Source organism: Uranotaenia lowii, chromosome 3 (genome assembly GCF_029784155.1).
Source record: "Uranotaenia lowii strain MFRU-FL chromosome 3, ASM2978415v1, whole genome shotgun sequence".
Lineage (NCBI taxonomy): Eukaryota > Metazoa > Arthropoda > Insecta > Diptera > Culicidae > Uranotaenia > Uranotaenia lowii.
This window is the reverse complement of record NC_073693.1, coordinates 300,213,637-300,238,977: the sequence shown is the minus strand read 5'-3', so window position 1 is coordinate 300,238,977 and position 25,341 is coordinate 300,213,637. Positions and strand designations below refer to the sequence as shown.

Below are 25,341 nucleotides of genomic sequence, written 5' to 3'. Positions count from 1 at the left end.
TTAATTTTTCGGCGTACAGCAAGGTGTTCGGCTCCGATAAGGGGGTTCACGGGATTGAAGACCAAGATACGGAGCCTAGGTCGACGAAAACCAAAAAGCAGTCGTCAAACTCTGATTTCGTCGTACCGGTTCAGCAACATCCAAGGGGAAATTCAGCGGGTCCTAAAGCGAATGTTGTTCCGAAGAACCAGAACCAGTTCACGCAAAATTTACCTGGCCCATCACGGCAAATAGCCAGTAAGCCTACAGCAGTCGGGGAACCATCTGGCAGTCAGTCGCAACCTCAACTCACGTTGGAGATGGTGGTAAGCAACCACAAGCCTCCTCCATCAAATCGGTGCTACAACTGCAATCGGGAGGGACATCATGCAGCAATTTGCCGTCAACCACCAATCATTGTCTGCTTCAAGTGCGGGCTTCGTGGTTTTCCGACTGCTATGTGTCCGTACTGTTTAAAAAACCACGGTACTGCGAGCCAAAACCGCGGTTCGCAGGAACGCCAGGCGTAATTTCTTCTTCTGACGATTCGTCAGCTCCTCCGTGGTTCTGGGAAACGGTCCCGAATCATTATTATTCAGCAGATACTGAAATCTGTAACATTTCATATCCATTCCCAAATGATCACCGTCCGTTTGTAGATATCCAGATTCACGATATTCCCGTTTGTGCCCTACTAGACAGTGGCAGCAATTACACCTTGCTTAACCAGAGGGTTTTCCGCAAGACAAAGCACGAAAAATTGAGTCCACTGAACAAATCGCTGGATCTCCGTTCAGCTAGTGGTGACTCGATGGAAATTTTAGGCCAGGCCTTTCTGCCTATCCAGTTTGATGGACGAACCAAAGTCATCACCACTCTGGTGGTGGCTAATTTGTCTATCGACTGCATTTGTGGGATGGACTTTTGGACCAAATTTCAGATCGTTCCCACTATGTTGTCTGGAGATTCCGTGAATGCAGTGGTCCTGGAAAATGTTTCTTCGCCCTCTAACTGCTTGTCGCTAGAAGAAGAAGGAAAATTAGAGGAGATTAAATCGAGCTTTTTAGCAGCAGGTCACGGTAAACTCACCATTACTCCTATGGCCACTCATCGGATCGTCTTGAAGGAGGAATTCAGAGGCAAGCCACCAGTTCGTCAATTCCCTTACGTGATGTCTCCGAAAACCCAGGCGTTGGTAGCTGTCGAGCTGGAACGGTTGCTCGAGGCTGGCATCATTGAGCGTAGCGAGTCCGACTGGTCGTTGAATTGCGTGCCGGTCATTAAACCCAACAAAGTTCGGCTTTGCTTAGACGCACGGAAGATCAACGAAAGAACTGTCCGTGATGCTTACCCTCTACCCCACCCTGGAAGAATATTAAGTCAGTTACCAAAGGCAAAATATTTGTCTACAATAGACCTGTCCGAAGCATTCTTACAGGTTCCCTTAGAAAAAGAGTCCCGGAGGTACACAGCTTTCAGCGTGCAGGGTAAAGGGTTGTTCCAGTATACCCGGATGTGTTTCGGGTTGATCAACAGTCCTGCGTCATTGGCCAAAATCATGGATTCCGTACTGGGTCATGGTATACTGGAACCGAATGTTTTTGTATACCTCGACGACATCGTCGTGGTTACAGAAACATTCGAGCATCATGTACAGCTTCTTACGGAGATCTCCCGTCGTCTACGTGAAGCCAACCTAAGTATCAATCGGGAAAAATCACAATTTGGGGTATCCGAAGTACCTTTCCTCGGTTACCTTTTAGGAACGGAAGGTTTACGGGCGAATCCGGAAAAGGTGCGGCCGATTTTAGAATACGAACGGCCCTCAACTGTAACGAAGCTCAGAAGGTTTCTTGGAATGGCCAATTACTATCGGCGATTCATTCCAGACTTTAGTGGAACCACGGCAGCTCTGACTGATCTGCTGCAAACAAAATCTAAGCTGATTCGCTGGAATGAAGACGCCGAAAGTGCATTTGTCCGCATTAAGGAGCTTTTAATTTCCTCACCCATATTGGCCAGCCCGGATTTCAGCCGCCCTTTCACTATCCAGACAGACGCCAGCGATGTAGCCGTAGCCGGAGTGTTAACGCAGCAGCAGGAGAACGGAGAGTGCGTTATCGCGTACTACTCCCACAAACTAACCACTCCACAAAAAAACTACCATGCTGCCGAAAAGGAAGCATTGGCAGCTATGTTAACCATAGATGCTTTTAGAGGGTATATTGAGGGTTACCATTTTACTCTGATCACCGATTCATCCGCTCTTACTCACATACTTAATGCAAAGTGGAAAGTCGGATCTCGTTGTAGTCGGTGGGCGCTCATTCTGCAGCAATATGATATGAGAATAGTGCACAGGAAAGGCAAAGAAAACATCGTTCCTGATGCACTGTCTCGTAGCATTGCAGCAATTGACGGCTCACCTACAACGTGGTACGATTCCATGATGCATAAAGTTGTGAGTAAACCGGATGAATACGTCGATTTTAGGGTTGAAAATGGTAACCTTTTTAAGTATATCTCGGTACCTGACTTTCCGCACGATTCGAATTTTGAATGGAAGATGGTTCCACGAACGGAGGATATCCGAAAGATAATACAGGACTCCCACAACTCTGCATTCCATCCCGGATACGAACGAACGTTGGCGAGGGTAAGACAGAGGTTCTACTGGCCGCGAATGGCGGTGCAAATCCGAAATTTTGTCCGCCAATGCACTACTTGTAAGGAAGTGAAGCCGTCCCATGTAGCTATGGTACCCGAAATGGGAAAAATGCGATTGGCCGACCGTCCCTGGCAAATAATCTCTGTAGATTTCATTGGCCCTCTTCCGAGAAGTCGTAAAGGCAATCAGTATTTGTTGGTGGTTTCGGATTACTTCTCTAAATGGGTTTTAGTTCAGCCTGTGAAGAAAATCGCTAGTTCAACCCTGTGCGTTATTTTGAAAGATCAATGGTTCATGAAGAATTCTGTTCCTGAGATAATTATAACCGATAACGGTTCTAGTTTTCTCTCGAAAGAGTTCAAGTCATTGCTTGATCAATTCAAAATAACACACTGGTTGAACTCACGGTATCATTCGCAGGCGAATCCCGTGGAGAGAGTAAACCGAACCATCAACGCAGCAATACGCACATACGTGAAAGAGGATCAGCGCCAGTGGGATACAAAAATCGCGGAACTCGAAATGATTTTGAATACCAGCGTTCACTCCCCCACTGGATTTACCCCGTTCTTCATCATCCACGGACAGGAATATGCTGAGCAAGGAAACGATTATCGCCTTGCCCGCCACGGGGAAAGTCTAACTCCTGAACAGTTTGAGAAACGTCGCAAGGAACTGTTTCTTAACATCTACGAACTGGTAAAAAAGAACCTGGCCAAAGCATACTCCAATTCACAACGCACCTATAATTTACGTATTCGTCCAGCTGAACCTTTCAAGAAAGGGCAGTTGGTTTATCGGCGGAATATGAAACTTTCCAACGCGGTGGAAAGTTACAATTCCAAATATGGACCGCAATTCTTGCCCTGTCGAATTAAGAGCGTACGAGGCTCTTCTTCTTACGAGCTAGAGGATTTAAATGGCAAAGATTTAGGTATTTGGCCAGCAGCTCACATAAAGCCAGCCTAGATAATAGTTAACAGTATTTGTTGCCGAAGTAAAAAAATAAAATAGGAACAGTGAATAAAAAGACTCACCTCATCACAGTTCACCACGACGAAGCTATCTAGGCCAGAACTAGCAGTTTTTTTTTACCGTCCGCATTCTAATCCGGCCAATATCAAACCACCGACCTCATCGAGACGATTCCTTTTAGCTAGGTAACAGGGATCTCACTGTCCTGCACGGTGCAGGTGTACCAATTAACAATCTCGGTGGGTTTCGAGCAGAGGAACAATTGTGTTTCCGGGGTACCACGGCGGAAAGCAGGTCTCTACTGTTGAGCCTTTTCCTTATTCTCGAAAGCTATGGCTACTTTTGCTTCTCAAAATCGTAGTTTTGGGATGCTGCGCTCAGGGCATAACCCACCTTGATCTGCGGATTGATCGGTTCAACCAACCGGTTCACGACCTCACATTCGATGAATATGGCACAAGATGCCTTCATTGTTCACTGCGTTATCAACATATTGTTCGCTAGCTTCTCGAAGGAAGTAAACAGGAAATTATTCCCCGGTTTAGGCATCCTTCCAGACAACAAAGTCAGATTCCGGTCCGGGCATTGCCTTCGTGTACGTAGGAACTAGCAATCAGTTACCTTCGAGCTTGACTAATGAACCACCTAAAAACATAAGCACCACCTGATTTGAAGAAAATAGGAAATATTTCATTTCGTACCTGCTGTTCATGTGTCTCCTAAGGTACCAGCGAGCCATCCGTAGCGTTTTTAATAGCTGGTATCGGCTCTTGGAAAAAAAAATGTGGAACTGCGAGCCAGAACAGCACCAGTCAGGTTACCTCCTAGGTAGTCAATCCTTCCCGAACCAGCGAGCCGCTCAGGAGAAGCTATCATTTTGACGACTTTGTAACACCTGAAATCGAATTTTGATTAGCACAGGGCTCGTAAATTCACTTACTTTCTCAATTTACTCTAATCTTCCTGCCATCGTTTTCCACATGCCGAACTAAAATCAAAATAAAACCACGCAAGCATGACTGACGTTTAAATGCCACGTCATCATCCGTCCGTCATCATCAACCACCAGCAGTCATCATCAACGAAAGCGAGTTTCGTTCAGTTTGGCTCAGGACGCAGCCAGTTAATGCGATGTTTACACACGATGAAAGAATTAAACCCAATTCTGCGTTATTTCGCTATTTTGCACTCAAAATTGAGCGATAAATGAAATTACGTTTCGAGTTGGTAATTCTTCTAATAAAATCAATCGTTTCAGTTGCGTACGAACTGAAACTGATGAATAAGTTTAAGTTTTCTGTTAGTAATAATGTAATAAAGTGTTGGATGTTAGTTATAGGGATTGAAGGGTGAATGATAGCATGAATGGGAGTATGAATGATTAAAGGAACGAAAGATAATACTAGTCGGGTGAATGAAGAAAGAATGCGTGATTTAAGGTATCATTAATTTAGTTAATTATTTTTGGCTTATTTTGGGTAAATACGGAAATAAATCCGTCGTCACTGCAAATCTGGTATTGAAAAACATTTGATAAGAGGTGTTTTGGCAATTTATGATCTCTTAATTTTCTGAGAGCCTGCTGGATGAGATCGCACACTGAATGATTGGGGGGGACACTTTTGGTTTTGAGAAACGATTTGGATCAGAGGAGAGAAAGATGGAACTTTTTTGAGATGACGCAAAATGGTAGTCAGTGATCAGTAATTCCTATTATGGACTCGTAATTTGGTGGAGGGAAGACTTTGTTTTGGCGACTAGTTCGGGATGACTCCGTTGAGGAACGAACAGAAATGGGCGTCTTTCGGGAAAAATCTTGGGTCATTGTTACCGTGCTTTGTAACCCCGTCTTCAAATCGGCTACGTGAGAAGATTCCTCTGCAAGCATGAACAAATTAATGTAGCGATCCTAATGCTAAGGGAGCCGCGGTAGGTAAGGCGCAAATTCCTGCCGTGCATAGTGACCCGGCATTAGAATCGACGACATGAGGAGATTCCTCTGCTTGGATATGACTCAATTACTCTAGAATATGTTGCGAATTGAAGACCAAGGGAGCCACGGTATGTGAAGTGCTTGCACTCTTACTTCACAATGGCTACGAGGATATTCCGTTACATTTCTGTGAAGTTAATCAGCGGAGAACCCAAGGAAAAAACCCTCGTTCGAGACAGGAACTTTGCAACCGTGTCTAGTGACCCGGCCTTAAAATCGTCTACGTGAGAAGATTCCTCTGCAATGATGACCCAATTACCCTAGAATATGTTGCGATTCTAATGCTAAGGGAGCGGCGGTAGGTTACGCGATTACACATGGTGTGTTGTGACCCGGCATTAGAATCGACGACATGGGAAGATTCCTCTGGTTGGCTATGACTAAATTACTCTAGAATATGTTGCGATTTTAAGGCTAAGGGAGCCACCACGATGCATTGGTCCTCGGGTTTTTTCACCCCCGACTCCGGGAAGATTGTAACCATTCATTTATTGGTTACAATAAAAATTGTGATTTTTGGGCCAGTTTGGATGAAAACTTTGTAAATATTGTAAATAAAAATTATTGTTCGTAAATGTCTAAAATTAGGATAAGATATCTACATGTTTGTGTGGTGTCTTGTCCTAATTTTAATAGCAATCGGCTGGTGTCACTTAGGGATTTAGTTTTTGTTTATTTATTTATTTGTTAAAATTTTTGTTATTTATTCATTTATTTATTCATTTATTTATTTATTTATTTATTTATTTATTTATTTTTGCCGTAATCATTCATTATTTATTTAGTTAGTTATTTGTTAGGAATTAGTTTTGTTAGTCTAGTATAATTTGTTCTGGAATGCACGCTATAAAAAGAGATGTTAGAAAATAAGACACCAGCCCTCTACATGTCAAGTTCCTGTTTCGTTCCTGTCATGTTGCTGTCATCGAAGGGGACGAGAACATCACAGACGGGAAATGGGAACAGGGCTAAAATGAGAGGCATGCCTTTCGGTGAAAAGTATAAATAGGAGGAGCTCGCAAGACGCGGGGCTTTTTATGCAAGTTCCGGTCCGAGGTGGAGCAGCAACTGCGCGGTCACACACCAAAACGTGACAATCGTTCGTATCCGCAATTGGGTGGCTCTGACCCCCTTCCCACGTTACATTAGATCCAGTTGTGATCTGGATAGTTTTTTCAACGGCCAGTTGGAAGACTTCACGCCGTTTTTCCCCAACTGGTCGGTCGAGGTGGCTTAGTGAAGGGAGCCCCAGTACATTAGTTTTCCCCCAGTGTCGCTAATCACCATCAGCCCTTTGTTAAAGAACACCGGTGACCCGTGAGTGCTTTAGGTCGTGCAAGTGACAGTGCCCCGACTACGTTACAACCCCCAAGGGGCACTTTAGGCTGTGGTGAGACCTGGTGGGAATTCCCTCTGGGAGTTCCAGTGCCGACCAACCGTTACAAGCCCCTCGATAGTCGTGAGACACTCGCGTGGTTTTATCGTGCACGAACTCTATAGCTCCCCGGACCGTGTAGTGAACGACAGGCCTACGCCCAACAGGCCGAGTAGTTGCTCGGATTGCCCGAAGTGCAATCCGACCTGTTCCTGAAACTGCCCTGTTCCTGTTTTCATCCGGATCCCGTTACGTCGTTCCTGCAGTAGTCCCCCAACGAGTCGACCACCGAGAAACGGCCGCAACGAGTTCGTCGAGTTTGAAAAATAAATGCGCAAGTACAAAATTAAACCCCAAAATCTTACCACATTTTCTCTTGGTTCATTAACCCCTAAAATTGAAGAACACTCACAAAGAAAAGTGAATTGAAAAGTTTTTAAAATAAAAGTTATGTATGGTCTTTCTTCATCCAAATTGTTGCGTCTTAATTAAAAGTGCATTCCCTAAAATTCAAAATTATTCTTTCTTGTTGTTTGTTTCTGTAAAGTTCAAATTGGTTTTAAAAGTCCGCCCAAGAATCACAAATTTAATTGTTATTAGTGTCCAATTTCTCCGGTGATCATCCAAAGTTCCCCTGTTGAGCTAGCGCAGGGAAGTAGGGTCTAAACGATTCTAACAACCTAGAAAAAAAAGGTAAATCCAAATAAGGTAAAAATGATCTCGTAGCGAGGTGAAGTTGACCTGGATTTAGCTAAACAAAACGGTTCAATAATTCATCTAAAAAAGTAACAATTTTGCTGTTTTCGTTCCGGAAGGCTTTGTGCCCAATATGTGAAAATCGAATCAGAAGGGTAGGTGTTTTCATTGAGTTGTGCTGGTTCACGTCATAATACTTTGCTTTTGTTTCAGATCGGCTCACTGAGCTTCGAGGTGTTTTGCACATTATCTTCCAGATATCGTTTCGGAAAAACCGGATCAGACGCACCTGCAGGAGGATTCAGCGGCCATAGTGGCTCGGGAGAACGCGAAAGCCGAATTGCCGCACGAGTCTGACGAAGAAAGGACTTGCCTCAAAAAAAATTTTAAACACGGTGCATTTCAAAAATAAATATAAGGTAAAAGTCCCTATTTATTTGAAATAAATATCAATTTTTGAATGAATTTTGTTTTTATTTTTATTGAATCAAGCCAACAAGCATTTACCTCTGAATTCAGTGAATGGGAAAACGGTATTATTTACTATTTTTCTAGGTGAATGCGAAAAAGGTGGAATTTACCTTTTTGCTAGGTGAATTATAAAAAGGTAAAATGTAGGTAAAAGGTAAAATTTACCGTGAAAACTGGGTGGAAAAAAATCACCTCGTAAAAAGGTAAATTTTACCTTTTTTTTTATTTTCCGTGTGGAGGTGCGCTCTAAACTATCCGAAGCAGCCCTGCCGGCAGAGGGTGAGCTTGACGAAGCCCCTCTCGAGGACTGTTGGGACACCATCAAGACAGCATCAACGGTGCTGCGGAGAACGTCATCGGGCATGTGGAACGAACACGACGGAACGACTGGTTCGACGAGAAGTCTATTAGGGTGATAAACGCAGAGAACGCCGCGCGCGCGGCAGTAGTGCAAAGAAGCACCTGTCGAAATGTGGAAAATCACCGACAGCGGGAGAGGCAGCGAATTCGAATTTTCCAGGAGAAAAAGCGCCGCCTGGAGGAGGAGGAGCTCGAGGAACTGGAGCAGCTGCACCGTTCCCCGGAAACACGAAGGTTCTATCATAAGCTCAACGCATCCCGCAAAGGCTTCGTGCCGCAAGCCGAAATGTGCCGGGATAAGGACGGGGGCATCCTGACGGACAATCGTGAGGAGATCAAAAGGTGGAAGCAGCACTTCGATAAACACCTGAACGGCACACATGCAGGAAACCAAGACGGTGGGGAGAGGTACATCTCCGGCATAGCCAACGACGTAGAGGAGCAACTCCTAACGATGAGTGAAGTTAACCCATTCGAGACGGTGACTTTTTTCGAACGCGTCCCCCAGGAGCCAAAAATTTTTATTCTTTATTTCGATCAATTTTTATCTGAAAAACATGAATACAATGAAATTTTCAAAATAAAATCGTAAATTTACGAAAAACATCCATTGCACACCGTGTGTGCAGTCCGCTCCTCGAAATAAAATTATTTCGAGGAGCTACATTGCAATGGGCAGAAAAATGAAAATACACCATTTAAAACATGATCAACCTTCGTTTCAATTTTTGTTTGGTTATAAAAGAAAAAAATATAATGCAAAGAATATTATGTAATGTGGTATGAAAAAACAATTAGTGTTTTTAAAACTTTTTTCCAATAAAAATGTGAATACTCTTGTGATTTATGACGATGGTTTCTACTTTGTCGGTTTCTACCCATTTTTTTCTCCTGTGGATTTTTTTATATTCGAGAACTATTTAAGTAGTCTAACTATTAAACTCCGGTTAAATTATTCTTGTATTAATTTAGAACTATATTTCAGAAAAAATATGCAATGAAAAATTTAGTGTTCATCACAAAATCTTCCGTACATTTTTCTGAATAGCACCTTGGAATAAGGGTGATTTGTCCAACATTTCATGAAGGCACATCGAACGGAGTCTTAAAATTTTTAAAAATTTAATGCAATATAAAACTAGAATTTACTAGAAATTCATCAATTGATTGTTTGAATAAATTTCATGAAAAAAAAATAAAATTCAATGATGATGGTATTATGAGGAAACACTTACAGAGCTAAAGTTTATTCCATTTGTTTTTTTTTAAATAAATTGTTAAAAGTCACCAATAATTAAAATTTTATTTGATCATTCGATAGCTACCGTAAATAATATTTTCAACTATAAGACAGAAATTTCAAGAACACCTTTGTGAAAGTAGAATCTACTAAAACTCCCCGCCAAGGGCTAAAGAACCCGATAGCACACTCTAAATCTTGAGAATTTAAAATAAGACTTTACAATACGGAATTCACACAAACGCTATACACCAGGTCCAAGATGCATATCAATTTCAGTTATTCTCTCCACACCTAAACCTAAACAATCAACAACGCAAACTTCCACAACAACAGCACAAATAGCCTGCAAATGCCCTATTGTCTGTATCGACAATAGTCTGTACGAAACGAAATTCTGTCTGCGCTGAATAATTTTATGTCATTTTCATACCCAGATATTTTGAAAACATTTTCATTCACATTGAAACCATTGTCAAATTATGTTTACCTATGCTTTACAGATTCTATTGGTTCAAGAACCAATAAAATTTGTCCACTAGTTTCATCAAAATCATGAAAAAGTTAAAACCACTTCCATTGCACACACGGTGTGCAATCGGTCTTATAGCCTCGGAAAGTCATTGCACACACGGTGTGCAATCCGTCTCGAGTGGGTTAAAGAAGCCATTCGCCAGCTGAACAGCAACAAATCGGCTGGGAAGGATGGTATCGCAGCTGAACTCATCAAAATGGGCCCGGACAAGTTGACCGATTGCCTACACCGCTTGATGGTCCGGATCTGGGACACAGAACAGCTACCGGAGATCTTCACACTACGGCAAATCCTCCAAAAATGCCGTGAACAGCAAGTCCCTACTCATCAACTTCAAAGCCGCATACGACACGAACGAACGTGACAAGCTATGGAAAATCATGGACGAGAACGGCTTCTCCGGGAAGCTGACCAGACTGATCAAGGCGACGATGGATGGAACGCAGTGCTGTGTGCGAATTCTGGTGAATTGTCGAGTTCATTCGAATCGCGTGTTAGAGTAACCAAGTTAGCCTTGATCACTAACGAAGAAAGCAATGTTAGGAAAATAAAACTTTAGTTGTTAACAGATTACCAAACACTTCAGACGTCTTTTAATTACTGCGTTCATCAGGTTATAACTTGATATATGCGCCCAGCCTCTGACCTGTGAGTTCTGGTATAACGATGGAAAGCGAAGATTCCAAGAAATGGCTTTTCGATGGGACCAAACATTGACAATTGGTTGTTCCGGATGCAAATCCTGTTGGGAGAGAAGGGTCTCATGGACTGCGTGGAACGTTGCGCAAGTGAGGAACCGTATGTAAGGGATTTGACCACAGACACACCGGAAGTACGGACGGTGAAGTGTGCTAAAAGGTTGCAGCGAGATCGTCAATGCAAATTGGTGATTGTTCATGCCGAAAACCAGCTTGAGTACGTGAAGGACAAGCGTTCTGCCAAAGATATGTGGGACACCCTGAAGAACACGTTCCAACGGAAATGTTTCGGCAGCCAAATTTTTCTCCGCCGGAAATTGCTGACGATGAAGACATGAAGATGTCGAGATCGAAAGTCGCCTACTGGAATTCGACAAGTACAAGGTTTTGCAAGATTTGAAGGCGAGTGGAACAAAAATCGACGAACAAGTTGCAATTTGTTATTTGATGCTAACTCTCGCTCTATCCTCGCATTGGTGACCGCTCTGGATACTGAGGAACCTGTAAGACTTAACCTAGGATTCGTTAGAACAAGCTTGTTAGACGAGGAGACTAGGCGAGTCAACAAGAACATGGGCGAAGCATCTGGAGGAACCGTGTCGGCAAATGCTACAACTGTGGTCAGTCGGTCGGTACACAAGCGAGCTGACTGTAAGGAGAAACCTGCGGACTGGAAAGAGCGTTCAGTTTTCAAGAAAGACGCTGGTCGGAAGCAGAGAGGCAAAGCTCACGTTGGTGTGGAAACGGATACTACGGATATAGCGACGAACCATATGTTAAACTCCGAGGCCTGTTTTGAGTAACTGCACAAGTTACCGGAACCGATTCGAATCATCGTTGCCAAAAGCGGTCAATGTATGGAAGCGGATTAACGGGTGTTAAATAAAAAATGAGAATTTTTTCAATCACATATAAAAAAATTGTTATTTTTTTTTCATCGATTTCAGTATTTTTTATTAATAACATAATGTATTTTCTTAAAAAAAATGTCAGTGAATGAATTCTTGTAGTCAGTTGCTTCGTGTCCTTGGCCCTCCAATTGTTTTTATACACTAAGGCACTGAGTGAGCCAAAGAAATCCTCTATTGGGCGGCACTGGGGCAAGTTTGTTGGATTACGATCTTTCGGCACGAACGGTATCTTTTTCTCCTCAAGGTACGCTAGCCAGCCAGAACGAATGACGTCCCGCGGTATTTTTTGGTCATCCACCGACACTGTGATTTAACCGTCTCAATCTGCTCCTCCGTGTACTCCGGCGACCTCGTCTTCTTCCTGCAGACGATTCCTTCCATCTTGAGGGTACGATGGATCAATACGTGGGAGCAGCCATATTTCCGACCGGCGTCACGCAGGCTGGTTGCGTCCTTGTTGTCAAACAGCTTCTTTAACGATATCTTCCTCTGCTTCGTCATTATCGTCATCGGAAGACCACTTCCGACCTTCCGCTCTACGTTCAGGGAACCCAGGATACGATATACCGTACTGACAGCCCGAATAGAAAAACATTGTGAAAAGACCATGAATTTCATTTTCACGCAACCGTGAATTGTATAGTTGAAACTATGCGAATCATGGTACATGAAACCTTGAATATACTGTGAAATTCATATTTTTCGACAGTGTAACTTATGGTTTTAGCAAAATTTACCATGAAAAAAGGGGGTTGTTAGGCAACTTAACAATGAAAAAATCAACTTTTTTCCATACATTTCAAATCGCAAAACTATGAAGTGAATGGTTAATTCAGCTTCCAATTTTCCTAAAGGAAACTGTAAAATTCATCGTTTTATGTTGAATTCATATTGTTCTGACGATGATGAACATCAATGTTTATTCACAGTTTTTAGAAACCCTCGTGACCGTGAAATTTCATGGTTAAACTAGAATGTTTTTTAAATTTTCTTTCCGAATTTAATTAAAAAGAAACTATTTTACTGTCTTCCAAACAATTTATTAGATTTTTATTTTTTTTTATATTATACTGTGATACACTCACTGTGTCATTTTTTACCATTGGCACTTTGTTCCGACGCCTCAGAGAGCCTCCTTCTCCTCCTCCTTAATCTTTCTCCCGGAGACGGCTCCAGCATCTCTACCAGTACCAGGTCCCAAACTTGTGTATGTGGTCCAATTCATACATTTTATACGGCCTACGTTTGAAGCCTGCTATTTGCGTCTGCTTCTGAAAAACCATTTCCGATGAGTTTTTTACTCTAATACGTACACCAAAAGTACTCACCAGAGAAATCAACTCCATCCGAACGTCCTATTCTCGTACGCTGGACCAACTTTTTGCTCCTAAAAAAAAAAGAAACAAACATAGAAATTAAAAAAGGCAAATAAAGTCTTCAAAAGTACTCACCGTAAGAATTTTTGCTGGATATAAAATTGTCGACTAATTGCCGTCCGGCCGAGAAGCGATTACACGAAAAATTGGAAATAGGTTAAAAAAGCTAAAGCTTACCAATATTCGAATGGTTTGAATTGTCTTTTTACCATTAAGTTCACTGTTACAACAAAAATTATAGGATAATCGCTGTGATACCATGTTTCTGATATATTCGGCAACTGTGAAACATCATGAATTAACAATACATTTCGCAGTTACTTTAAAAACCATGGTAGTTTCAAAATTTAAGAAGGTTGATAAAGATCTTGAAATTAGGATGAAGTTTATTGTTAAATTGAAAATTACTGTTCTGTTATATTAATACCATGGTCTTTGCTATTCGGGAGGTACATTTTCTTCCTTAAAATGTGCCACCGTGAACTTTTTTCCTTGCTGGAAATGCGTTTCGTAGAACCGTACAATGCGTTTGCGGAGCACGTGCTGTTTCGACGCCATCTTTGCTTTGACTAAATTCAAACTAGCAAAACCAAACACGCCTACCAAAGTTCTTCGAAATAACAGGTTACCTCATCCGCCATATTGGTTGGGAGATTTCCAGAATGATGACGTAGTTGTTATGAAAAATAGCGAGCATTGTATTGAATTCTACAGTTTTTCCATAAAAAATATTTTTGATGCCAGTTATTTGTACGCCACTGTCCTCAAATACATAAATTCGACTTTCCAGATTTATGAGCTTCTTCAAAAAATACGATTTGGTTTGTGGTTCTCCATAAAATGCGAATTAACCTCGGAAATATCTAAATTTTGGTGGAAATTGTAATTACTGGAAACTATTTCCAAGCATATTGGCAGCTTAAAAATGGAAAATATTACAAGAAGACACATCTAATAATCCTAATAAATCATTTAACACGCAAATTTCGAGTTCATAACCAGTGAAATATTTTATTAATAAACCATCATTTCTCGTAACTATTTTCTTATTCGATTTTTGGAATGATTCCAAGCTCTTTATTCGATATATTTCATACCGAAATCAATTTTTTCAACACTAACTTTAGTTCCTTAACACTAATTACTGAACTTTTTTATGCAAATGACGAAAAACGTAGATTTATTTTTTTCCTATGGAGTTTAAGAAGAATTTCATAACAACTACGTCATCATGCTCGGCGTGGGGGTACGTTCACACATGTTTACGGTACCCTATAATTCAAATACTCTGCACGCCTACTGTTTCTAGGAAGCCCAAAGAGCAATTTTTTTGGAGAAAAAAAATTTACGCTCTTTATTAGAGTTACTGAAAGGTATTGAAAACATTCTCATTTTTTATTTAACACCCGTTATGCCGGTACTGTGCGAGCGGAAACCGTTGTCAGCAAAAGACGATACAGAGCTCTTCTGGAAGGGGTTCTGTACATTCCGAAACTCGGTTGCAATTTATTTTCTGTGCGACGAGTTGAGCAAGACGTATTCAAGGTGACGTATTTCAATGGCAAGGTCGAAATCGAGAAGATCGGGAATTTGTTTGCTACCGGAAGGTGAGGTCGATTGTTGTACAACCTGAACATCTACATGCCACAACCGAATTCGAATGCAATGTTTGCTTAAGCAGACAATAGGTGGTATGAAAAACCCCTAGCAATTGCTTTTGCTAAACTAAATCGAGCATTCGAGCAGTCGCAGAAAGCAATTGCTTCGGTTGATATGAATAAAGTTTTTTCTGACAGCTGTTTTCTCAGTCAGGAGCTTTTACTTTTAGAACAAGCTAGTTCGGTATGAATAAAGCCCAAATCTGAAGCAATCGCTCGAGAAATCTCCTAGCTATTACTTTATTTTCTAAGCATGCTTGGTAGCAGACTTTTCCAATAAACAAATTCTTCAACAACGTCATGAATTTATAAAATTAGCAATATTACACTTCAATACAATTTAAAAAGGCATTTTCAAAATAGATAAAGAACAGTCGAAGTGATAACCCAACTTTTTTCATATTCCTGTCGTTTTATGAAATGATTCGTCTAAGATGAAACAAAACAAATCAATTAGTAAATATTTCAAATTAAAAAAATCCGGCTACAGTGGAAGAAGTCCCAATCGGCTTGAAGTTGGAAGAAAGTTGTAATAATTTAAAACATAATTCAGATCTCCCAAATTTATATGATTTTTTTATAATTTAAAGATTAAAAAAAACATCTAAGTTAAGATGCGCGCCTATTGCCTATTTTTTATATATCGGATTATCCCGATCCGAAAACGTGTGGGAGAGCTTATGATAAAAGCTAGGCCATTTTATGTTTGACAATATTCAATTTTCTTTAAACATCAACATACGAGCATGTATTGACTTAAATTTTCCGATCGTTCTTACACCCACCACCCGCACCGTCGATTTCATGGCTATTTTAGCCGTACTTTTCAATTTTTTGATCGTCTTCTTTCATTTTACTTTAGAAAATTTAAGATTCTGCTGGTTGGATAGCTCTTTTTTTCGGAGCAAAAGCTATGTTCTAAGACTTTAGTACAAATCTGCTAAGCAAACGTTTATTCATACCAAACTAAGCAAATGCTTTGGGCTTTTGCTTTGCTTGATTTCGAGCAAAGTAAAAGCTACCGAAGCAATTGCTAAACCTTATTCATACCACTAAATATTGGCTTGTGGCATCGACGATTTGGGCACCTTGGTGTTGCGAATCTACAGAAGCTGTGGCGCAACGAGATGGTCATTTCGAAGGAGACGATACCCAAAGTGAAACTGGACACCGTTTGTGAAGCGTGCGTTGTTGGAAAATTTTCACGATTATCGTTTGTCAAGGTTGAAGAACCGAAATCTAGAAGACCGTTGGAATTGGTTCATACGGACCTATGCGGGCCATTCTACCTAACTACATGGAACCAAAAACGTTATTTTGTGTCGTTTGTGGATGATTTCACACACTTCACGGTGGTTTACCTGTTGGAAGCGAAAGACGAGGTTTTCGAAAAATTCCTGGAGTACTGAGCGAAATTGACGGCCTATTTTGGATTGGAAATTGTCAGCTTGAGGTGCGACAATGGCGATGAGTACGCTAGCAACAAGTTCCAGAAGATGAGTCGGCAAGAAGGCATCTCAATCGAATTCACCGTTCCCTACACCCCACAACAAAACGGTGTAGCAGAACGGATGAATAGGACGCTGCTGGATAAATCGAGGTCGCTGATTTTTGACACTGGATTGCCGAAAATGATGTGGGGTGAAGCTGTGCTGAACAGCTGCCTAGCTTGGAAACCGAAGTCCGACTTCAGCACTACGAGAAATGAAGACGCTCTACGAAATGTGGTACCAGAGGAAGCCGGATGTGGACAACTTGTAGGTCTTATACTCACGTTCCCAAGCAACATCGAGATAAGCTTGATCCGAGGGCCGAGAAGAATGTGATGATCGGTTACGCCACTAACGGTTATCGCATTTGGAACACAACGAAAAAGAAGCTCTTTGTTTCAAGAGATGTAATGTTTGATGAGAAGCCGAGGTCTAGAGCATGGATGAATCCGGAAGAGGAAACCTAAGAACCCGTGACAGAGGCACCATTTCCAACTGAATTGGAAGAACCTGCTGATGAAATAGTGTATCCTGAAAATAATTTCGTTGATACGTTGGTAGAAGAAGATAAATTGGACCCTCAGCGAAACGAAGCGGTGACAGCAGAAAGGCCGAAACGTAAAACTTGTGCTCCAGAGAAGTTCCAGGATTACCAGATGTCGTGCCATGCTGAAGCGTTGGTCGAGTACGGACTGAATGCTGAAAGTTTTGTGGAAGATTTGCCGAAAACTATCGAGGGCCTGAAAAAACGTGATGACTTGAAATTTTGGAAAACGGCGATCGAAAGCGAATTAGAATCTTTACGACGGAATGAAACTTGAGAATTGGTGCCAACGCCGCAGAACAGAAATGTTATCGACAGCAACGGTGACGTGGAAGGTTGCAAGGCCCGTCTAGTTGTGATAGGTTATTCCTCGCAGCGTAAAGATATGGATCACAACGAGATGTTTGCCCCTGTTGCTAAGGTTACGACGGTGAGTATATTATTAGCAATTGAGACACAACGGAACTACTTCATTCATCAAATGGACGTCAAGACGGCGTCTTTGAATGGTCGATTGAAGGAAGAGATCTTCATGAGCCAGCCGGAGGAATATGATTCTGGTGACCGGTATTTGATGTGCCGTCTTAAGAAATCTCTTAACGGATTAAAGCAAGCGACTAGAAGCTGGAATGAAGTCTTCAACTCCTATGTTCTCAAACTTGGATTCGAGAGGTCGGAACTGGACAGCTGCCTATACAAGTTTGAAGCTGGAAAGAATATCATCCATCTACTCCTTTATGTGGATGATATTCTATTGGTTTCCAACGATGTAGCTGAGCTGAAAAATTTGAAAAAGAAATTATCTAAGAAATTTGGAATGAAAGACATGGGTGAAACCAAGCAATTCTTTGGCCTGAAGATAGACCGTGAACCTGGAAAAACGGAAGTCAGTCAACCGAAGTACATCAGCAACCTATTGAGGCGATTTGGAATGCTGGAATGTAACCCCGTGTCAACTCCGATAGAAGCGAACTTGAAATTAGGACGCAACGGAAATGCTGAAACAAAAACCTACAAGGAACTCATCTCCAATCGAAATTCACTGGAATCATCCATTTGAGATATTTTAATATCCTACCAGTACTAAATTATATCTCATCTATATATATAAAAAGCAATTTCTGTATGTTTGTTTGTTTGTCCTCTATAGACTCAGCCGTCTTAAGAGCTAGAGGTCTGAAATTTGGCATGGATGCTCATTAGGACCAGGAAGGATGAAAAATGTTCTCAGATTTTTGGATGACCCCTTCTGTTGCTACGGCCCTGAGAGGGTGAAATTAGGGGGAACATCAAACCCATCTTGTGACAGATTAGCTTCGACAGGTGAGAAGAGAAAGGAGAAAAGAAAAAGTAGAAAAGTCGGAAAAAATTGAGAAACGTGTTTGATAGATTGGTGAAAATTATAGTTCTGCTTGAAATTGTATTCTCTCGTGCCGAAGTGCAGCATTTTCTTAGCTGAGTTTGATGCTATTCTAGCAAGGTTCCGATCAGTAGTTTGATTGAACGTAAGTTGTAATAATATTCTCCAAATATCAAATACGATTTGCTAATTGAAGAAATGTGTTCCGATTAGGTCGAATTCACTGCCGTAATTGTCGTTCCCGGATAAATATTGTATTTGCGAAATATTTTGCTCTATATTCTCCATGAGATCGTAAGTAACCTTCTTTGTTATAAAAACACCAGAAAGTAACTTTATCATAATTTAACAGGAATCCGAATCCGGAACTGGTTGTAGGATCTTCGGCAAACTCGTTTTGATCGAAGTAGAAGACTTATTTGTGTAGAGTTCCTCAATATAATAAAACACATCTACTTTACTCTAGACCTTAGTTCAAACTGATCTCACAATCAGCGACAGAGCCTTCGTTTATTAACTACTCGAAAGCTCATCAGGTTTGAGAGCACAGTAGCATAGATGCTAGAGTTACCATATAGTACATTACAATTTGTAAGTAATCTGGTCTCATATTTATCAACAACATTGTAAATTAACAAAAGAATAAATTTTCTAGTTGAGTCACGTCAAATACGGACTACAAAAAGTCTACACCTTCTGAAGGGGGTCGTTCATACAAGACAAATATTGTTTTCACGATATTGAAGTTACTTTTCGTCGGTCTGTGTTGGAAATTTGCACATGAGTGTTTTGAAAGACGAGCAATGGATTTCAAGTGTCAAATTTTGTGAAAGGGGTCGTCCATATTAACTGTTCGCTGTTTTTGCTATATTGACGTTATTATACATCGTATTCAGATGAAAATTGGTACACGATAGTTTTGAGTGACGTGCAATCGATGTAAGGTATCAAATTCCGAGTAAGGGGTCGGCAAAAGGGGTCGTCCGTTTTAACTATTCACTGTTAATGCGATATTGTCGTTATTGTACATCGGATTCAGATGGAAATTGGTACACGAGAGTTTTGAAGGACGAGCAATCGATTCCAGGTATTAAAATCAGTGTAAGGGGCCAGCAAAGGAGATCGTCCATATTAACCTTTCAATATTTTTGGAATATCGTCGTTATTATACATCGGATTGGGATAAAAATTTGCACACGGTAATTTTCAGGGACGGGCAATCGATTTCAGATATCAAATGTTTTGCCAGGGGTCGACAAAAGGGGTCATCCATATCAATGAATTTTTCAATGAATTCCTTTGAAAATTTGCACACGGGAGTTTTGAGGAAAAGGCAACCGATTTCAGATATCAAAGATTGTAGAAGAGGTCAACGAAAGAGATTTAACTTTTTGGCAATAATTGCGTTGTTATGCAAGATCGAGTCGAAATTTATACGAGTTGTTTTTTTGGCACGGTCAATTGATTCCTGTATCAGTATCAGACGACAGAAAAAGTGATCGTCCAATATTTTTGCAATCATTACTTAATAATGAATTCGGAACGGAAGTGCATCTGGAAAATGCTTGGCAATAGACTTTCATGCAAACTGTTCATGATATATTCCAAGTTGAAAGCGAAACGGAGTTCGTATGGGATCAGCTAGTTTTGATATAAAAAAACGACTATAAAAATATCTCATATTGATATAGGTAACTTTGTTTTTCTCTTCTGATCGGATTCTCATGAAACAACCAGTTTCTCAGAGAAAATTTTCTAAGCCCCATATGTACGGCTGCGTTCATACCGTGGTATCCCATTTGTGGAAAAAATATAAGTATTTAATCCAAAGGTTTACGGTGTGCTAAAAAATAAGGAATTTAAATCATCAACGCACGATTGCTGCTTGCATGTGAAGATTCAAGGAAAAGATTGATAACATGGCTGTTTATGTCGATGATTTTGTGATAGCCTGTGAATGCGATGATTATTACTAAGCTGTCATCGAAGAATTGGATCTCCATTTGAACGTTATTTCATTAGAGGATATGAAGTGATTCTCAGCGAAAATCACATGTCTGATGCAACATATCTGGTAAATGGTGTGATCTGAGATGATGTAGGTAGACCATCGTTTGCGATTGCAGACATGTTTAGCTAATCTTTCATCAGGAGTTCCAGATGGCTCCTGTGGCCAGACCAGAATAGTTACAAGATGGAGCCGAAATGATTTAAAGTTGTCTTAGAAATCTCCTGCAATTTAGAGACACTCGAAGTCTAACTTTCGGAATATTGACTGAAATACACATAGCAACAAGACGGGTTTAGAAAAAAGCTACAGCCCCGATCTTGATTATGTTAATTTGGGTGCATATAAAGTTTGAATTTTCGAAGAATTCATCGTCATTTTCAACCTTAAACCTTAAACCTTAAACTTCATTTATTCCCTTCCTTCGGGATTTTCAGGAAAATCTAGGGAAAGGAGGGTTACAAAAGAAGAATTTGATGTTTGTTCCGGCTTAATAAAACGTCGAGACAATCAGTAGATTTGACGAAAATGTTAATTTGATTTCCTTTGGTGGAACGATTGATAAAAAAAACCTTATTATTTTGTTTAATATTTTCATTGGAAACAAAAGAGAAAAAACAAAGAAACAAGTTTTTCAAAGTAAAGCAAAATAATGTCCTACTTCATTTTATTTGCTGCGCAAGAAATCTAAAATATTTCTATCGGATAATATCTCTCCGGTAACTTAACCCGGTAGCTAAATCGGATAGCAAATAGAAAAATATAGGCGTTACATCACCCTTATTATTAGATGCAAGTAGAACATGTTATTTGGTTAGCGTTTTTGTTGTTGATTTTTTCATCATCGCCCCCCTTTTCGATAGGAATTTTCGGGCGGTCAAATAAACACAAATTCAAACAAAACTTTGGGTACCCAAACAAAGAAAAAATGTGTCACCCATTATCGGAGCAACATTGGCCAACCTCTTACCTTTTTCCAGAGGTCCAGCTTCTTCTTTTTGGCGCACTCCTCTTGCTTCTTCGCCGCATCCGACCGGCGCTGCCTTTTGGCTCCCTGGTCGAGAATGGCCGAAGCCTTAATTCCGGCTTTGAGCCGCGTCATCGTTGCCCTTCCCATGGCTGGCACACAACGCGGATTAATGATCGTATTGGTATTCTTTTTTATTCTTCCGAAATTACTTCCCGTCACTGGTCATTATCCTTTCCTATTAACCGTGTGGGTATAAAATGAAATCTTGGTTCCTCCGCTCCTCTTTCCTCTACCCAAGGATAACCAACAAAAAAAAACTGATCAGGAACCAGTCGCACACAAGAATTAACAAATTCACTCGAAAAACGAGCACGCGGTCACACTTTACACTTCGCCAACATCCGCCGACGGTCACAAACGGGCGGAAGCAGACAAACGGACACTTTTCGACCGGGGACAACACGTTTCGAATCACTTTTGGGGCCACAAATTAGCACCGTAGATTTCAAACAAAAATGGAAGCCAACTTTTCTGACCAGCAGCGAGCGAGATCGACGAGTGATGGCTGATGTTTTTCGTTTGCTTTTGTTATTGTTTATTATCACGTTTTCCCTTTTGCGTCGCATTTTCTTTTGTCGACTCGCGAACGTCGCGTCGGCTGAGAAGAGTGTTGCCAGAACATTCGATTGTGCTTTTTTAAGATTTTATGCACGTAGAAAAAAAACTTATGTACATTTAAAAAATTCAACAACAAACTGGAGTACAAAACATTCAATGTCCTCATAATTTTGAAATTTAATCTGTGGCTTGATTACTTCTGTAGTTTTGTATCACTGGTCGGTGGTTCAATCAGATGAGTTTGAAATTTGAGCGTTTTTTTATTTTTATCCATTGTGTTTTCCAGTGCGGTAGAAATTTTTGGCACTCTCGGTCAAAATTACACACTTAGATTGCAGTTTTCTCGCTCGGGATAGTGACTCTTCGAATCACAGGGAAATAATGGCTTCATATTAACGAAATTCGAAAGGAAATCCGACTGTATTTTGTGACATTTATAGTTTTTCCTTCTGTCACTGATGAACTGATGTACAAGCTAAGCCTTGAAACGTGTGTAAAGTTCCAACGATCGTTTTCAATCAATTTTATGTGTTTTGGTTGAGCCACCAGATGTCTCCAAGGACACCAGAGAGAACTGTCAAGAAGAAAGTGAAATGCAAACAAAACAAAATAACAAACTATTAGTCAGTTATGAATATGTCGAATTACTATTTGACGAGTTTTGAAGATTCGCAACACATTTATGATTTGCGTAATGGAATTTTTTTAGCTTTAAGCTGTTTTTCTAATTGTTTCAAACTAGCATGAAGCACTAAATAGAAACAGATATAATACGATAAAATGCTCGCTCAGAATAGCCTAGAATCGGTATTGTTTCATGAGATTTTTAATTTTAAACTCAACTGGATAAAATAACTGGTTCGTCTGGCTTGTCCGAAGTTCTTAGTTAGTCTTTTTTAGTAAAAAGAATGAAGATAAAATGAAACAGGCAAATTTACCTTGCTGTGAATATATTGAAGCCGCCCATTCTACTACGATGTTAATTCATCAATTTTTGAGATCATGTACGATTGTGCTCTTCCAAGAATGAGGTACTTCAAAAGTTTAATCGGCTTGTTTAAATGATAGCATTCGAAAATTTGTACTGGTTTCTGGAATATAATAATTCAAGCTTGTTCATCTGTTTGTTATTTCGGCAGTCTCTGTAGTGAAAAAAATATGATAATGCTATTTTCCCCAGCTTCGTGGTTTATCTAATTGTATAGAATAATTCTAGAGTTAGTTTTGATTAAGTCGTATGAACCAATATAAACAAAATCAAGCTTTTGACTACAAACGATCGATAAACATGAATTCTATGTTATGTAAAAACTTGGTTTCATTTGATCAATTAATTACTTAAAAAACATGATTTGAATTTAGGACGTATATTGACTTTTTCATTTTCGAGTGCAATTTGGTTTTAACGACGTTTTGCGCAGCCCTGGATTGCCGTGATGCAAAAGGATGTTAAAAACATTTCGGCAAGTGCGGTTTATAGGTCTTTTTGCATCTTCGCAGCAAATGTTTATGAAAATAGTGAAAATAATTGAAAAATATGATTAATTTAGAAGAGCATTGTTTGTGAGAGTGACTTGAGCAATTTTATTAGAACAGCTGACTTAAACTGATTGCTGGGTAAGTTAAATTAGTATTTTATTTGATTGGTTGATTATTGCATTACATGTTTATCCTACAACAGATGTATCCAGCATTAAATGTTTCCGCACCGGTTAACGGAGTTAATGCCCGTGTCGTGAGAGTGTCAACAAGAAGTGCACAACAGTTCAGTTGAAACATTCCTGATGGATAGTCCCGGGCAACAGCAATTAGGAAAATTTGAACAGACAGCCCGAATAGAAAAACATTATGAAAACACCACGAATTTCATTTTCACTCTACCGTGGTTTTTATGGTTAACACCATGAATATCACGGTACATGGAACCATGATTTCACTGTCAAACTCATTGTTTTCAACCATGGTATTCATGGTTTTGGCCAAAATTACCATGAAAAAAGGGGGTTGTTAAGCAACTTAACAATGAAAAAATCAACTTTTTCCCATATACATTTGGAAACACAAAACGATAAAGTGTATGGTTTTTACAGCTTCCAACTTTCTCAACCACACTGTGAAATTCACTGTTATCCCTTGAATTTTAATCGTTCAAAGATTATGAATATCAACGTTGATTCATGGTTTATCAAGAATGTCGGGACCGTGAAATTTTATGGTTTTATTTGATGTACTCATTTGTTTTTTTTGTTTTTCCTCTTAAAATAAAAAATTAACTTGTTTCATTCGTTTGCTTTTTTTATTTAGATTTTTGGATTGTTTTACAAAAACACGTCACTTTTCCAGATGCTAAATTTTCTACATGCACTAAAACACAACACCGGTGGCTTTTACGCCTCTTCTGCACACCATTCCCTGTGACACGGATAATTCCGTTCGATTCGGGTTTCTCTTGGAAGTCCTGTCCATCAGCCATTTTGTTCTGCCACTGGGGAACTTCACTCTTTTCGCCAGCATCTAAAATAAAAGAAATTTCTATAAGTTCAGTTATCTAATTGTAAAATAAAAGCACTTACCTGCATTATCGTATAGGTAAATTGTCATCCTTATCCGATCCGGCCAGAATTATCGCGGAAATATCTAAATTTGCTGGTTCCAAACGCGCAAACCACGAACAAATTCAAAGATAAAATGGCGTTTGTGTGAACGAGAAAAAATTTCTCTTCACGAAAAATTATAAATGTGTAAAAGAAGCAAGTTTTTACCAATGCGTTATTGGTTTGGATCTGCATTTTACCATGGATCACACTGTAACAGTAATAATCACAAAAATATTACTGTGATACCGTGCTTCTGACATATTTAGCAACTATGAAATATTTTGGAAAAACGGTATAGTTCACGGTGACTTTGAATATTATGGTGATTTCATCATTAGAATTGGTAGATAGATATTTAGATTTTATAATAAAGTTTATTGTTCAATTGAATATCATTGTTCTGTTATATTATTACCACAGACAAACAGACAGGACACTCTTAGAAAAATCCGATCATTTTTTCGCAAAGCGATTAAACTGCCATCTGGTGCCGACATTGCCTACCAACATCGCGATTGTAAAATAAACCATAGTAGGATGCCATGATATCTTGGCATTTATAGCTCAAACGTAAACAAGGAATTGATAGTTTTTGTTGCCGTAACAATTTGATTGAAAAATTTTGACTTTCAATTTATCTTGATTGTTATCAAAACCGTAATAAAAGCAGCTTAACCGTCCCGGAAAACACAGGTAACGGACTCACTGCCGTACTACAACCACTAATCGATTGTTCTTTTTTAGAGTCAGAAAATAATGTGTCGAACAATATACATATATCAAATTGATTCGAACAGAGGGAAAGATGCCCAATCAGAG

At 40.0% G+C, this 25,341-nt stretch overlaps 1 protein-coding gene across 1 annotated transcript in view; it reads right to left on the bottom strand.

Moving 5' to 3' along the window:
- The window catches only part of LOC129757347 (mucin-2-like), a 44,361-nt gene extending 22,509 nt beyond the window's left edge, over nucleotides 1-21,852 (bottom strand). Inside the window, exon 1 of the mRNA XM_055754542.1 lies at nucleotides 21,308-21,852. Coding sequence (XP_055610517.1) covers nucleotides 21,308-21,454 — 147 coding nt within the window. The 5' untranslated portion in view covers nucleotides 21,455-21,852. The remainder of the gene's footprint in view (nucleotides 1-21,307) is intronic.
- Between the last annotated feature and the right edge of the window lie 3,489 nt (nucleotides 21,853-25,341).